At 45.1% G+C, this 17,149-nt stretch overlaps 1 protein-coding gene across 8 annotated transcripts in view; it reads left to right on the plus strand.

Moving 5' to 3' along the window:
- IQCE (IQ motif containing E) overlaps positions 1–17,149 on the plus strand; it is a 58,834-nt gene that overhangs the window by 22,749 nt on the left and 18,936 nt on the right. For all 8 annotated transcript variants that reach the window (XR_003756060.2, XM_029056189.1, XM_029056244.1 and 5 more), the window contains 7 exons: positions 957–1,029; positions 1,333–1,382; positions 3,920–4,083; positions 5,317–5,372; positions 5,816–6,015; positions 11,617–11,718; positions 12,357–12,444. Coding sequence is in view for 7 of the 8 variants with exons in the window: in XM_029056189.1 (XP_028912022.1) it covers positions 957–1,029; positions 1,333–1,382; positions 3,920–4,083; positions 5,317–5,372; positions 5,816–6,015; positions 11,617–11,718; positions 12,357–12,444 (733 nt within the window). In the remaining variant the exon portion in view is untranslated. The remainder of the gene's footprint in view (positions 1–956; positions 1,030–1,332; positions 1,383–3,919; positions 4,084–5,316; positions 5,373–5,815; positions 6,016–11,616; positions 11,719–12,356; positions 12,445–17,149) is intronic.

Here is a 17,149-nt window from a genome sequence, read left to right on the forward strand (position 1 = left end):
TGCCCGAGGTCACGCAACAGACAAGTGGTGGAGCCGGGGTTAGAATCAGTGATCTTCTGACTCCCAGGCTTGTGCTCCGTCCTCTACGCCATGCTGATTTATGCTGTAGAGCAGTGCTGGTAGAAATCTGACTTCAGCTACTATTTCTCCCTAGACTGAAAGCTCTCTGTGGGTAGGGAACGAGTCGACCGACAGTTATATTAGAGCCTCCCAGGCGCCCAGTCGATAAGATCAAGCATAGTAAGTGCTCAATAAATACGACTGCCCTCTTTTCCACCCAGGAGTAATAATAATGCTGGTATTTGTTTTTGTTAAGCGCTTACTATGTGCAGAGCACTGTTCTAAGCACCGGGATAGATTTACAGGGTAATCAGGTTGTCCCACGTGAGGCTCACAGTCTTAATCCCCATTTTACAGATGAGGGAATTGAGGCACAGAGAAGTTAAGTGACTTGCCCACAGCCACGCAGCTGACAAGTGGCAGAGCCGGGATTCGAACCCACGGCCTCTGACTGCCAAACCCGGGCTCTTTCCACTGAACCACTCTGCTTCTCTAATCCGTCTCCTCCCTCGCCGACTCTTATGCCCTTTGCCCTCCAACACAACTAGTCCCTCCAGAAACTTCCAGGGTCCCCTGTTCCCCTCTCACCCCACTGACCTTCCTAAACTACTTTTTTGACAAACTTAAAACTATTAGATGTCAGCTCCTCCAAATCTACCTCTCATCTCCCTAGCTACCTTCCCTCCCCTTGTCCACTCTTATTTTTCTTGGCCATCTTTCAAGAAGAGAGCTACCCTCTCGACAGTGTATCGGATTTCATCCCCTCACTTAATATCAAATGGCATCTCTGAATCCGTCTGTGCTGTTCCTAAGTATTACAAAGCCCATCGGAGTATTGGGCTCGGTTCTGCGTAATCAGTACTGTGGAGGTAATTGCTTTTCCCTTGGATTTTTAGCAAACTCCAGACAGATGTAAAGACAACTAACTTGGAAGAGATGCAGATTACTCTGGAGACTTACTATGAAGAGGTAGGTCTAATATGCGCCTTTATCTAATGCAGTAGGAGGCAGAAATTATGGAGTTTGAAAGAGGTTCTGATTCTAATCCTAGTAAATAAAATATGAAAGGACCTAGACTCCATTATAATGGAGATTGTGCCATTCTAGTTTATCTTGGCATGAGGCGAGAATTAGTTGCAGGAACCTATCCGTTACTTCCGGAAACTAAGATTCGATTAGAATGGACTTTCTCCAAGGAGGTTTTTTCCATGCTAGTTCTGTAGTTTGATATGTTTTTAATAATTCTTAATATTCTGATTTTGATATTTATAGATCCATCGTCTTCAGATTCTTCTGGCAAATTCTGAAGCTGCAGGAAGGAAGTATGTAAATCTTTTTGATGGCACATTTATGCGTGTACATATTGGTCCCTGGTGCCTAAAATGCTGTACCTGGAAGAAAACGGGGCCTGCACTGTTTACCTTTGGTCCCCGAGCTTTTAGTACATTGCTCTAAGTGCATTCAGATTCATTCATTAATTCATTCAGTCATATTTATTCAGATCTCCTATGGTATGGGAATTGTGTTCTTGCAGAATCTTGTGTTAAACAAAATAGTTTGAGGTGCATTGCAGGACCACATACAGTCGCCCAAATGTTTCTCGTAACACCCTTTTGTTCTGTATCCAGAAAGACGTGTCGTCAGAAGTGTTTCCTAATTCTTGCACTGCGTCCTTTTAAAAGCACATAGGGAAAACACACATCCAGGTAATACTGATTGATCATTTTCTGTAGGAAAATATGGAAACTGATGGTAAGTCCATAACTTTCATAAGACCATAATCATTATTAATGATTGCTAGCGTATCGTATCTAGATTCTTCCCTAGGTAGATGTAGTCTTCATAACTGCTCATCGATTGCTGAGCAATCGATTGTGTGGTGAACAATATGTGGGGCCAGAAGAGCACCCATCAGTCAATCGGTGGCACTTATTGAGTACTCACAGAGGGCAGAGCACTGTACTAAACACTGGGGAGGGCACTATGCAACGATGTTGATAAACATGTTCCCTTCCCACAACCAACTCTAGTCTAGTGGTATATCTAGACAGTGATATAAGTAAATTATGGATATGTACATAAGTGCCGTGGGGCTTAGGGTGGGGTGAATGCCAAGTGCTCAAGGAGTACACATCTGTGTGTATAGGTGACGCGGAAGGCCTACAGACCGTTAGAAGATGGTTAGAAGCAGTGTGGCATAGCAGAAAGAGCATGGGCCTGGGAATCAGAGAATTTGGGTTCTAATCCGGGCTCTGCCATCTGACTGCTTTGTAACCTGGGGCAAGTTACTTAATTTCTCTGTGTCTCAGTTTCTCATCTGTAAAATGGGGATTCACTCCTGTTCCTCTTAGGTAGACTATGAGCCCCATGTGGGATAGGGACTGTGCTAAGCCTGATTATCTTGTAGCTACCCCAGCTCTTAGTAGAGTGCTTGCTTATGTATTATTTCAGAACTGTAAATTGGCATTCCATAATCGAACCTGTCATATTAAAGAAATTTAAGCCACCATTGGACAATTTTATTTTTTCATTTGAGTGTCTCCAAAATAGAAATAAAACAACCCAGGATAACTTTTTATTCACTACTTTCTTCCCCGCTGTCGCTAGTAAATAACCTTTGCGATTGGTCCAGAGAATAAACCAACAAGTTATAACAAGAGTAAAGCCACTGAGGATGGCAATTCCTTTGCCTGGTTACTGTTCTTCCTCTGCAGTTTTTCCTATTTTCTTTTTTAAGGTTTTTTTCATTCAAGTCATTTTCCCCCAGAACAGTTTAAAGCATTGAGAAACAGCGTCACTTAGTGGATAGAGCACAGGTCTGGGAGTCAAAAAGTCATGGGTTCTAATCCCTCCTCTGCCACATGTTTGCTATGTGACCTTGGGCAAGTCACTTTACTTCTGGGCCTCAGTTACCTCAACTGTAAAATGGGGGCTAAGACTGTGAGCCCCTTGTAGGACGGGGACCGTGTCCAACCTGATGAACATGTGTGTATCCCAGTGTTTGGCACATAGCATATAACAAGTACCATAATTATTATTATTTTAATCTCCTAAGATCCTTCCAAACATACCCCACGAATAATGAGCCCAATTCTGCGCCTACACAGAGATCCACATCTGAGCTCCACAAAGGAACGGGAGCCCAGACATAAAAGTAGGGGAAAAATTTATTTTCTCCTTGCCAACAATTCTTGTACATTTTCCTTGCAAAGGGTGTGCATCCAAGGTCACGTAGCCCATTTTTTGCGGCGACCTTGTGGATTGGCAGTGTCGCCGTCCCACTCTCTCTGGGGCACCTTCACTTGCTTTAGAGGCATTTTGAGGATGGAGGTTGGGGGGAGGGCAGTGATTCTGTGTCTGAAACAGGCAGATAAAATGAAGATTGCTGTCCCTGCTGTGCTTCCCGAGAGCATTTTCATGGACCTTTTGGAAGCGTGAACGGAAGGTCAAGTTCAATAATAAAAGGGAAAATTATAGTATCCAATTCAAGTCCTTTGGACCCTGCACCTTCCATCACGACAAAACAGAATTCTGACCACTTCTGGCTTCTGCGTTCAGCTTTCTGTCGGGAGTCCCTGGATCTCTGCCCGGAAATGGGTCAAAAAAAGTTGTCTGCATCTTTTAATGAAAATTCCTGGATTAAATGTTAAACTTCCATGGCCGGAAGGTCATCCAATTACTGAATTTTACCTTAAATGATTGCATAGTTTACGTAGGCATTTTTTGATATTACTCCTTCTCCAGTCTCCCTATTGATTTATCGTTGTGGAATATTTCTGGACTATTTCCAGCATATTTATATCGGTGGAATAACCCCATTTAGTTTTTGTTTCATTGCTTTGATTTTTCTCTTCCCTAGGTCCTCTCCAGAAAAATCAACTCCACAGAAACATCAGAAGACGATGAAGGCTGCTATCGTGCATTTAGCCAGGAATGTTAGAGAACTACAGGATGAGAACCAGAGCTTGAAAGAAGATCTGGACAAAGTATTGAGCAATTCTCCTATTTCCAGCAAAGCTAAAGGTATAGTTTCAAAAGGCATAAAGAGAGGGAAAGTAATAGTAATATTTGTTAAGCGCTTACTATGTGCCCAGGCACTGTACTAAGCACTGGTGGGGAGACAAATTGGGTGGACACGGTCCCTGTCCCACATGGGCCTCTCAATCTTAATCCCCATTTTACAGATGAGGCAACTGAAGCACAGAGAAGTGCAGTGACTTGCCTGTGGTTGCCCAGGAGACAAGCGGCTGAGTCAGAATTAGAACCCAGGTCTTTCTCCCTTCCAAGCCCGAGCTTTATCCAGTAGGCCACACTGCTCTCCAAAACTCTAAGTAGTTGTATTGGTATGCGTTTATTAAGTACTTCCTTGTGCTGAGCTCTGTAGTAAGCACTGGAAGTGAAATACCCAGATGGGAATTAGATATGGTCCCTGTCCCTGGAGGCTCATAATCTGAAAATAATTTTAATATTTATTGCAGGTATTTTTTCTATACCCTTGCTATAGCACTTATGTACCTATCCTTATACTCTGTTGCTTCCCCTCCCTGTAATTTATTTTAATGTCTATCTCCCCAGCTAGATCTTTAAGCTCCTTGAGGGCAAGGATTGTATCTATCTACTATAGTGTTCTCTCCCAAGCACTTAGCACAGTACTCTGCACATAGTAAACACTCAGTAAATACCATTGATTGATTATTACTAGTTGTGTTTAGGTTTTCCTTTATTTGTACTTAGTTTATGTCGGTCATCTCCCCTATTAGTCTGTAAGCTCTTTGAGGACAGGGACCAGATCTTTTCCTTTGTGAGTACTTTCCCAGGGGCTCAGTGTGTTCTCCACACTGTAGGTGTTCAGTAAATACTACAGTATTTTTAGAAGTAAAAGACGCAGTCCCTCCCCTCAAGGAGAATATAACCTACCGGTGAAGAGAGCGATGCAGAATAAAATACAATGAACAGTGTGAACAGTGTCTACCCTACAGCATAAGCTCAACAGATCACAGGTACTGGAAGAAAGAGCTAATCTGATACAGATTTTACAATATTATATGAATCAAGAAGAACATACTAAATGTAACCTCACAACTACGAGACCGGATTTTTGCCTTTAATCATTCTGGTATTCCAGAATGGTTAAAGGGGGAGCTTCAGTATTTGGAAATGGTCCCACCCTAAAGAAGCTTCTGAAGAAAAGTCATGGAGATTCTGTTTAGATGTTTTCCCTTGGGAACTCCTCATGGACCCCCTTGCTTCTTTTAGGTTACCGTGACTGGAGCAAACAGAGGCTAGTGCGACGGATCTCAGAATTGGAAAAAGTAAGTGACAAGCCTTATATCACCGGCATCATCACTGCCATCGTTATAAAAACGCCATTTTAAAGTCCACATATGCATAATGTTCGAAGTACATCATGTAGTTATGGCCCGTTTCATAAAGGGGATAATCAAACCCAGGAAAGGACTCAGAGTGTAAAACAATGATCGGCAACTTAACTAAAAATATGAATAAGTTTAAATGCTGGGTTCTACTGGTCAGGTGAACAATCAGAAAAAAAGTATACGGTCTGAGGTTACGGGTCCACGACTTTGACTCGAAACTCCCAGTTTTTTAAGTAGCTAATCAGAATGTTGTCTCAAACCTTTCTCCCAGTCTCCTTGAGGCAGATTTCCTCATTTCACTCTGTCCTACCCCAGACTTCTTCAAAAGGGTAAGAATGAAAGAGGAAATAATCACAAAAAATCGGTGTCTTTGCTTCCAGAAAGTGGGTGAGCAGGAGAGCACAAGATTGCAGTCTTTGTTTCGGGCCACATCAGCTCCCCTGGTTCAGTCTACTCCAACCTCAACACAACCAGAGCAGCGGGGACCTGACCCCCTTGAAGAGGGTCAGCGCCTCCGAGGGCTCGTGAAGAAACTGAAGGGAGAAAGGAAGGCATTGCAGACCCAGCTTGCTGAGAAAAAGTAGGTCTGTCTGTCCGTCAAAGAGTGAACTTTCATATTGCCTGCAAGGGAATTCTGTCGAATTAAGGGGTTTTGCCGGATTGGGAAAAAGCCACCTTAGTATTGGAGCTTCTTGAGCCTGCGCTTCCATTTCCCAGACAAAGGGGAAGCAGCATGGCCTAGTGGATAGAGCACAGGCCTGAGAGTCAGAAGGACTTGGATTCAAATCCCGCCTCCGCCACATGTCTGCTGTGTGACCTTGGGCAAGTCACATAAATTCTCTACCCCTCATCTGTAAAATGGGGATTAAGGGTGTGAACCCCAAATGGGACGGGGACTGTGTCCAACCTGCTTAATTTATATCTACCCCACTACTTAGAACAGTGCCTGGCACATAGTAAGTGCTTAACAAGGACTATTGTTATTATGCAGGGCTTTGCTAAGGTTCTCTTGAACTATGGAAATGATCAAATTACTGGGGAAAATGTAGTATTAGCAGAATTGCATTAAAAACTCATTGGATGACACAGGTGTGCAGGATAAGGCCCAGGTGATTCTCTTAGGCCTGTGGCCTGGCTCCAGGCTGAAACTGGATCGATGGGAGAAGTAGTTCACCTTTTGAGTAATCTCACCATGCATGCAGTCAGTAACTTCCTTATGCTGCAGCCTCCAGGGCCGCTGGGCCAGAGCGGAGGCCCGTGGCTTCCTGGAGGGTTGCTGACTGCATTTTGGTCAGTGTCAGAGCTGACCAGGAGAAGCCGGGGGCAAAAGTGCAGCAGCTTCTGCCTCTTAAGCCTTCCCCTCTTCCCCTCCTTTTCACTCTGTCAGCTGGTGTGCCGACTATGTGTGGTTGAGAGTCAGAAGGTCATGGGTTCTAATTCCAGATCTGCTATTTGCCTGCCATGTGACCTGGGGCAAGTCACTTCACTATTCTGGGCCTCAGTTACCTCATCTGTAAAATGGAGATTGAGAGCCCCATGTGGGATGGGCTGAGTCTGACCCGATTTGCTTGTATCCACCCCAGTGTTTAATATGGTGCCTGACTCATAGAAAGGCTTAACAAATACCACAATTATTATTATCATCATCGTTATTATTAAAATCCTGTAATGACCCACCGGGCCAAATCATTGCCCACCCCTGTTCTAAAAGATTTGATCACCTTCTCAGGTAAGCCAAAATTGCGAGAATTCAGGAAAAAGCACAGAAGTTTTGTTTTATTTGTTGTTTTTCTCCCTGTGATGTCTTCTCTTTTGGATTGATTATAGCTCCTCCTCCTCCACCTCCTCCAACATAGCTGCTGTTTCTCTGCTGCTGTAGCTAATAATAATAATTATGGAATTTGTTAAGCACTTACTATGTGCCAGGCACCCTTCTAAACGCTGGGATGGATACTAGCAAATCAGATTGGATGCACTTTGTCCCACATGGGGCTCAGAATCTCAATCCCCATTTTACAGGTGAGGTAACTGAGTCACAGAGAAGTTAAGTGACTTGCCCAAGGTCGAACAGCAGACAAGTGGCAGAACCGGGATGAGAACCCATGAGCTTGTGACTCCCAGGCCCGGGCTTTGTCCACCCCACCATGCTCATCACAGTGCTTGTCCAGATTGGGGTAGTTAGGTTAATCCCACACTTCTCTGAGGTAGAGTTTATTGATAGAGGTTTTCAAGGAACCACCTGGATGTTCTGATCTTAGTCTGACCTGCCAAGCCTCCATCTGCCTCATTGGAGAGCAACCAAAAGCAAACAAGCTAAATTCTATCTCACCCAAGTAAAACTTTAAATTAACGTGTTAATGATCAAAACTGTTCATGGAACACTTTTATCCCTATAAAAATTTATTTTAAAACAGATGATATTTAAAATTAGCCAAGATCTGTGAAAAATCAATGACTCTTTTGGTGTTTCCTGCCTGAATGTCTCTCTCTCTCCCCGTTTCTCCCTTTCTTTTACCGGTCATTACCTGATATTTTTCCTTCCTGTTTAACTTCTTGCTTTTTCCCTCTCTTTGATTATCGTATGTTCTTTTTCTCATTACTGCCTTTCTCTCCATTTCCTTGGTTTCTTTCCTGACTCCATCCTTCTCTTTCAGGTTTTCTAGTTTCGTACCTTCCCGCTACCCCACCATCCCACCCGGCAGTCACACACTCTTCCATATCTAGTACTAGACCCAGCGCACAAACACACCCACATACTGCAGCAGTCATAGCAACAGCCCACGGCCAACTGCAGACAGCCATCTTCTCCACACACCCCTCACCCCCCACCCCCGACTCTTGAATCACACAAACGCCGTACACACGACACACATGCGCACACGTGTATAGACACACACACGCCAGCGTCTCCATTCTCGCAAATAGTAAGTACCCACATGCACACAACAAAATCCATCTGCCTGTAGAGCTAGAGGTTGGGTGGCTGTAAGGATGCAGAGATACGCCCAAAGTGAAGCAGAATCAGCAGGGCTGAAGCTAAAGTGGCCATCACTTTGGTAAGGAAAGTCAGAGAACAGGGAGAGTTGTAAATTCCTCTTTTCCGAAACCCTCAGCGGGTAACCATTTTGGTGGTGGACAGTCAAGATTTCGGGTCAGGTCCTTATTCCTGATCCTACTGCTAGGTTTGCCCTCAGAAATTCAGGGGCTTTGAGAAATTTTGTGTCTTCTGTTTTCAATCCTGCCAGGGCAACAGCCATTTTGATATGATAGTACTAGTAGTTTTAATAGAACTAGCATTTATTAAGCACCCACTGGATGTAATGCGCTTTAATGATAATAATGATGGCATTTGTTAAGCGCTTACTACGTGCCGAGCACCGTTCTACGCGCTGGGGGGGAAACAAGGTGATCAGGTGGTCCCACGTGGGGCTCACAGCCTTAATCCCCATTTTACAGATGAGGTCACTGAGGCCCAGAGAAGTGAAGTGACTTGCCAAAGTCGCACAGTTGACAAGTGGCGGAGCCGGGATTAGAGCCCATGACCTCTGACTCACAAGCCCGGGCTCTTTCCACTGAGCCACACTGCTTCTATACTAAGCATTAGGAAAACACAGAACAAGAAGCGACACATTCCCTGCCTCCAAGGACCTTATGTGCTAATGAGGGAGGCAGAAAAGTGTTGATGAATAGAGTGATTAAAATAAATAATTAAATGTATAAATGAGTAAAGGAACAGACTTTCCTGTTGAGGAAAGGCTATACCATGTGCTGAGAATGGTTCTACCATCCTCAAGGAACAGAGGATCTAGCACTCATAAGATGCGAGAGGCCTGGGGGTTCTGAAGCACTCCTGATCCTAGTAATAAGAATAATGTTGGTTGTTAAGCGCTTACTATGTGCAGAGCACTGTTCTAAGCGCTGGGGTAGATACAGGGTAATGAGGTTGTCCAACGTGAGGCTCACAGTTAATCCCCATTTTACAGATGAGGTAACTGAGGCACAGAGAAGTGAAGTGACTTGCCCACAGTCACACAGCTGACAAGTGGCAGAGCCGGGAGTCGAACCCATGACCTCTGAGTCCGAAGCCCAGGGTCTTTTCCACTGAGCCACGCTGCTTCCCTAACTGATTCCCCCCCAACCCTCCCTCCACCATCACCATTCCATATCCCTTTTATCCGTAGACTTTGTGCTGCATGGAGGGCAGGGACAATGTCTGAACCGATTCTGTTTTGTCCATCTCAGCAGTGGGTACGAAGTAAGTGCTCAACAAATATCACTATCAGTAGTAGGATTATCATCCTGGCTTGTTCCACACCCTCTCTTTACCCGATTCAGATCTCCTTAAACATATGGACTGCATGTGGCTGGGTACCGATTCTCTGTTTTTTAGGGACATTTGTGTGAATGTTAGCTGTGGGCAAGTGTTAGCTGTGTGCGTGTGTGTGTTCGCTGTAAATGTGTGTCCGTGCATATGCTAGCTGTCGATGTTTGAGTATGTGAAGCCGTGCCCAGCACCATACTTTCCTACTGCTTCCCTATTCTTTGCCTACCGGGATACTTGGCTGGGTTTGGCAGAAGTCATTCCCTTCAACTGTTGCTACTAGCAACTCCCCTGCTTTTCCCTCTTTTAGGTCTTTCTATCCTCTGGCCTCGGACTGCAGTCGTTCCACCTCCAGCTCCCACTTGCCTCATGAAACTTTGCACCTTACTCTGCATACCTGAATATATTGTCAGCTATTTGGGCATAAAATTACATTTAAGTAGCAAATAGTACCTGGGGTCACTAGCTTATCAGTAATTGGTATTTACTGAATGCTTACTGTGTGCAGAACAGTGCTCTGCACATAGTAAGCGCTCAATAAATGCTATTGAATGAATACTCAGCTCCTGGGAGAGTGCAGTACAACGGAGTTAGTAAGCCTGTTCCGTGGCCATAAGGAACTTACCGTCTAGAGGGGGAGACAGACAATATAAATAAATTATGAATATGTATATAAGTGCTAGGGGGCTGAGGGTGAGGTGAATTTGAAGTGCTGAAAGGTTACAGATCTAAATACGTGGGTGACGCAGAAGGGTGTGGAAGAAAAACTTCACAGACTGTGTGTTGTGTTTGAAAGGGTATGTCAGAGACAAGTTTATTATTACTAGCGCTTCTTCCAGAACTGGTAGGGAGAGGCGGTTGAGCAGCAGAGATTCCCCTGCTAGACAAGGCCAGCTCAATTTCAAATAATACAGAGTTTCTTTATATACCGTGGTACAGCATTCATGACGATAAGAATACATTATAAGAGAAATACTTTAGGATAGAAAGCAGTAAATCCCTCGGGCGTTTTCCTTTCAGCCCGGAACTTGCTTTGTTCTAGGTGATCTGATATTACTGATAAGCAGGGCCAGGGGTCTTGATTAGTTCAGGGGGGTCATTTCATCATGTTTAAGATATATCCTAATGTGCTTGGCTCAGAGGGAGCTTGGCTACTCGATTTGAATCAATCAAATAACCAGGCTGTTTGAGTCAATCAAACAACTAGGCTTGGCTTGAATAAATCAAGTCATCAGGCACACCTAGAGTGGTCAAGCAGACCTGGGGCCGAAACAACTCAGAGGGGAAAGGTCAGAGGAAAATGGGGGACAAATGCAGGGCCTTGACCATTGTGTTTCCACAATGGGAGAGGAGAGCTTAATTAGGGAAGACCTCTGGAGGAGATGTGACTTTAATAAGGTTTCAAAAATGGGGAGAGTCATATATGGAGGGAGAGGAGATTCCAGGTTAGAAGGAGGACATGGGCAAAGCGTCAGTGCAAAGGTAGACAAAATCAAGCAACGTTGAGTAAATTGGCTTCAGAGAAGCAAGCTGGATTGTAGGAAATCAGCAAGGAAAGATAAGAGTGGGTGAACTGATGGAGGGCTTCAAAACCTATGGTAAGGAGTTTCTCTTTGATGCAGAGGTGGTTTTTGAGGAATGGGAACTATGGACTGAACCTTTTTTCAGAAATATGGTCTAAGCTGCAGAGTAAAGCAAGAATTGGAGTGGGGAGATACAGGAGGCAGAGATATCAGTGGGGAGGCTGATGGGTCGAGGTGGGATATGCTGAGTGCAGTGGTATAAGTGATTTAATGAGAAAACTATAACTGAGCATCTGTTGTAAAAGCATGGGGGTTTTTTTGATTTTTGAATGTTCAGTTTGGAGATAAAGATGTTACTGGAGGCAAAAGCTGTCATGGAGAAGGAGCTGAAAAAAGAGAACAAAACAGAGAAAGAGAGAAGAAAAGAAGAGTCTTTAAGGTAAGCTAAAATGATAATTCTAAGTGAACCAAGTTGATGTTGATGTCATTTGAAGTCTTAACCCATAAAAAAGGGTGGTCTGATATTTAGTAGGGAATTTGAGCAGTATTTTGCACTTAGCATCATTAGAAGGACATAAGTTCCTGGTAATATTTAGTTCAAAAGAACAGGGGATAAACAGTTTAGTTTGATATAGTGAAAACCAGAACTGAGTCACTTTTTTTTATAGACAAGAAGATCAAATAAGGGAGCTGTGTGTTTAAGGCAGTGTCACATTATGAGGGACAACATGATGAACAAGTTTCATTTCCTGTCACAGAGTGGGACATAACTGTTGAGCTCAATTTCCATTCCTTTTTGTCTCAAATTTGCTAAAATGAACATTTGAGTCTGGGCCAACACCAGCCAAAACATCCTGCTGCTATATCATTTTCATCTGGATACCAAACTATTATGTCAGCTTCAACATATCTTTAAAGGCATTAAGACTCTACTAATCTTAGATCTTAGCATTAAAAAAATCTTTAATTCCAGACAATAAGTGTCTGTTTGTTGCTGTGAACCATGCATTCAATGTCACAGGCCAACAGAAAAATTCTGATCTTGAGCTACAGTTATTTTGTGCCTTCTCCCTTTAGAGATGAAGCCCAGAGTCTTACCATGAAGATGCCAGAGCTCGAAGAAAGCAGAACAATTGCAGATGATTCCATGGAAATAGCCCTTGAGGTATAACTCTATTATCCTTCACTCACCTCATTCAGACACCGAGGTGCTCTCCAGCATCCTAAACCCTTGATTTATAAGTGCAAATCCTTTTTTGTTACGTTATTTTAACATCAGAAAACCAACCTCTTTGATAGTCCCACAGAATAATCTCTATGTTATGGTATACAAAGCATTTAAAGGTTTTTGTTTTGTTTTTTTGAAAAAAGCAACACCATATGCAGTTTCTTTGAGCAGAACCCTGGCCAAAATCATAAGAAAAAATGGGTTTTCTCCTCTTGAATGTAATGAGTTGTTCAGAAAAGTCTTGGGTTCATTTCATAAAGATTTAGCACAACTACAAATAGGTCTTAAAGTCATCGGGCTTGCAGAATTTCTATTTTAGCCGCAAAATCCGCATCCCTTTTTATAACTTTTCACCATGTATTTTCTAGACCTTTGATTTGTTGCACTTCTTTCTGGGAGAGTAAATTGCTGACAGTCAGAAAGCCATTAGAGTACTGGTTCTCATCAGGGAACACATAAAAAAACAAAATGAAAGGCACCGTTTTACTAGTCATGGTAATACTGTTAGTTGTAGAGGTAGTCATGGCATTTATTGAGCACCTATTGAGTCAATGTATCAGTCAATCAGTGTTATTTATTGAGCACTTACTATGTGCAGATCATTGTGCTAAGCACTTGGAAGAGTTCACTACAAGAGAGTTAGCGGACACGGTCCCTGCCCACAACGATTATGCTGAGTACTTGGGAAGTAAAAACAAACATGTGATATGTTCCCTGCCCATTAGAAGCTTATACTCTAATGGGGGAGGCATATATGGAAAATATTTACACATGGAGTAATTCAAGGAAATAATTGAATGTACGTTAAGTAGCATATATACAGGAGTGCTCAGAGTGGATATAAATCAGCGCTTAAGTGCTGGAGATTGCTGGTGGGTGGGTGTGATTTGGAGTACTGAGAATTAGTTGGGGAAAATATGTCGTAGGAGTTGGGATTCTGGGAGAGCATCGAATTTGGGTAGTGCTGAATTTGTGAAAGGATGGAATTGCAGCCTGGAGAACCAGCAGGGGCAAGGGGACGAAGGGTGGAGAGGCAAGAGCAAGGCATATTTACAGAGTTAGTTCGAGAGGAGTGAAGAGTGCAAGAGTGCAAAAAACTTCTATTTTTAACCACTCAATCTCCAATGGCTCCTTCCCTGCCGCCTTCAAACATGCCCACCTCTCCCCCATCCTAGAAAAACCCGCTCTTGACCCCACTTCCCCCTCCAGTTATCGCCCGATCTCCGTACTACCCTTCCTTTCCAAAATCCTAGAACGAGTCATCTACGATCGATGCTTAGAATTCCTTAACTCCCATTCTCTCCTAGACCCCCTCCGATCTGGCTTCCGTCCCCTCCACTCTACCGAGACTGCTCTCTCTGAGGTCCCCCGTGACCTCCTTCTTGCCAAATCCAATGGCTTCTACTCCATTCTGATCCTCCTTGACCTCTCTGCTGCCTTTGACACTGTCGACCATCCCCTCCTCCTCCATACCTTATCTCACCTTGGCTTCACGGACTCCGACCTCTCCCGGTTCTCCTCTCACCTCTCTGGCTGGTCATTCTCGGTCTCCTTCGCTGGCGCCTCCTCCCCCTCCCATCCTTTAACTGTTGGAGTTCCTCAAGGGTCAGTTCTCGGCCCTCTTCTGTTCTCCATTTACACTCACTCCCTTGGTGAACTCATTCGCTCTCACGGCTTCGACTACCATCTCTACGCAGATGACACGCAGATCTACATCTCCGCCCCTGTCCTCTCCCCCTCCCTTCGGGCTCGCGTCTCCTCCCGCCTCCGGGACGTCTCCACCTGGATGTCGGCCCGCCACCTAAAACTCAACATGAGCAAGACCGATCTCCTCATCTTCCCTCCCAAACCCTGTCCTCTCCCAGACTTCTCTATCACCGTGGATGGCACGACCATCCTTCCCGTCTCTCGGGCCCGCAATCTCGGTGTCATCCTTGACTCGTCTCTCTCGTTCACCCCACGCATCCTATCCGTTACCGAGACCTGCCGGTTTCACCTCTACAATATCGCCAAGATGTGCCCTTTCCTCTCCGCCCAAACGGCTACCTTACTGCTACGGGCTCTCGTTATATCCCGGCTAGACTACTGTGTCGGCCTTCTCTCTGACCTCCCTTCCTCCTCTCTCGCCCCGCTCCGGTCTATTCTTCACTCCGCTGCCCGGCTCATCTTCCTGCAGAAACGATCTGGGCGTGTCACTCCCCTTCTTAAACAACTCCAGTGGTTGCCTATCAACCTCCGCTCCAAACAAAAACTCCTCACTCTAGGCTTCGAGGCTCTCCATCACCTTGCCCCTTCCTACCTCTCCTCCCTTCTCTCTTTCCACAGCCCACCCCGCACGCTCCGCTCCGCCGCCGCCCACCTCCTCACCGTCCCTCAGTCTCGCCCATCCCACCGTCGACCCCTGGGCCGCGTCCTCCCGCGGTGCTGGAACGCCCTCCCTCCTCACCTCCGCCAAACTGATTCTCTTCCCCTCTTCAAAACCCTACTTAAAACTCACCTCCTCCAAGAGGCCTTCCCAGACTGAGCTCCTCTTCTCCCTCTACTCCCTCTACCACCCCCCCTTCACCTCTCCGCAGCTAAACCCTCTTTTCCCCCTTTCCCTCTGCTCCTCCCCCTCTCCCTTCCCATCCCCTCAGCACTGTACTCGTCCGCTCAACTGTATATATTTCCATTACCCTATTTATTTTGTTAATGAAATGTACATCGCCTTGATTCTATTTAGTTGCCATTGTTTTTACGAGATGTTCTTCCCCTCGATTCTGTTTATTGCCATCGTTCTCGTCTGTCCGTCTCCCCCGATTAGACCGTAAGCCCGTCAAACGGCAGGGACTGTCTCCATCTGTTGCCGACTTGTTCATTCCAAGCGGTTAGTACAGTGCTCTGCACATAGTCACTGTGGGCAGGGAACGTTTCTACCAATTCTGTTGCACTGCATTGTGCCAAGTGCTTAATACAGTGAGCTGCGTGTAGGTGCTCAATAAATCCTGTTGATGATGTTACAGAGAGCAGATACGAATTGATTGAGAGCATCGACGCTGAGTGTGAGGAATTTTTGTTTGATTTGGAGGGATTCAAGGTGAGATGTGTTCTGACTGATGTTCCGAGAATATGATCTTGGGCAACGCTTTCAGTCTAGACTGGAGGAGAGTGAATGCAGTCACATTTGAGCTAGAGCCAAGAGGAGAAGTGTAGCAAACAAAATGGTCAGAGAAAGGAGATGCTTTGGACTAAAGGTTGATCAAAATATTAGGTGTCTGCAGTCTGGAAAGATGAACGTCGAGAGGAACCATGTTTGAAGTTTTCCAAATTACAAAGGAGGTCAGCTTGGAGTGGTTTTTCGCCAAATCCTGCAACAGTCAGTCAGTGTTATTTATAGAATGCTTAGTGTGCGCAGAGCACTGTACTAAATGCTTAGGGGAGTGCAGTACAGGACTTGGTAGACGCGTTCCCTGTCCACAACGAACTTATGGTCTAGAGATGAAGAAAGACGTTAAAATAAGTAAATTGCGGGTACATTTATAAGTGCCGAGGGGGAGGTGAAAAGTGCTAAAAGGGTATAGATCTAAGTGGATAGGTGACAAGGGAGAGGAAATAGGGGGAAAGAGGACTTAATCGGGGAAGGCTTCCTGGAGGAGATGAGCTTAATAAGGTTTTGAAGGTGGGGACAGTGCTGGTCTGGCATATATGGATGGTGAGGAAGTTCCAGGCCAGAGGGAGGATGTGGAAAAGAGTTTGGCTGCAAGGTGGACAAGATCAGGGGACAGTGAGCGAGCTGACGCTGGAGGAGCAAAATGTTGGGCTAGACTGTAGTAGGAAATCAACGAGGTAAGGTAGACGGGGGCAAGCTGATTTGAGTGCTTTGAAGTCGATGGTAAGGAGTTTCTGCTGGATGTGGAGGTGGATGGGCAAGCACATTGGATGTTCTTGAGTAGGCAGACGTGGATGGAACTTTTTTTTGGAAAAGCGATCCAGGCAGCAGAATGAAGTGTGGACTGGAGTGGGGAGAGACAGGAGGTAGAGAGGTTAGCGAGGAGTCAGATGAAGTAATCAAGGCGAGGTAGGATAAGTGTTTGGATCAGAGTAATGGCAGTTTGGAGAGGAAAGGGCAGATTTTAGCCATGTTGTGAAGGTAGAACTGACAGGATTTGGGGGACAGACTGTATATGTGGGTTGAACGAGAGAGATGCGTCAAGGACAGTGCCAAGGTTACGGGCTTGTGAGATAGGGAAGAGAGAGGTAAATAGTCATAATATACGTAAATGCTGTTGGGATGAGGTGTATACCAAGTGCTCAAGGGGTGGGTCTCAGTGCACAGGTGAGACAGGAGGGAAGATCAATCAATCAATCAGTGGCATTTATTGAGGGCTTATTGTATGCAGAGCACTTGGGAGAGTATAATACAGTGGAGTTGGTAGACATGATCCCTGACCTCAAGGAGCTTAGAACCCAGTGGAAAATTGGGTTGTGGGGGATGAGATCTAAGTCAGCGAAGGCTTCCGGAGGAGATAGGATTTTAATGGGGCTCTGAGGATGAGGAGAATGGTGGGCTGGCAGGTGGGAAGTGGGAGGAAGTTTCAGGCAGGAGGCAGCGCATGAGCAGAGGGTCGATGGTGGGTGAGATGAGAGCAAGAGACGGTGGGTA

Source organism: Ornithorhynchus anatinus, chromosome 2 (assembly GCF_004115215.2).
Source record: "Ornithorhynchus anatinus isolate Pmale09 chromosome 2, mOrnAna1.pri.v4, whole genome shotgun sequence".
NCBI lineage: Eukaryota > Metazoa > Chordata > Mammalia > Monotremata > Ornithorhynchidae > Ornithorhynchus > Ornithorhynchus anatinus.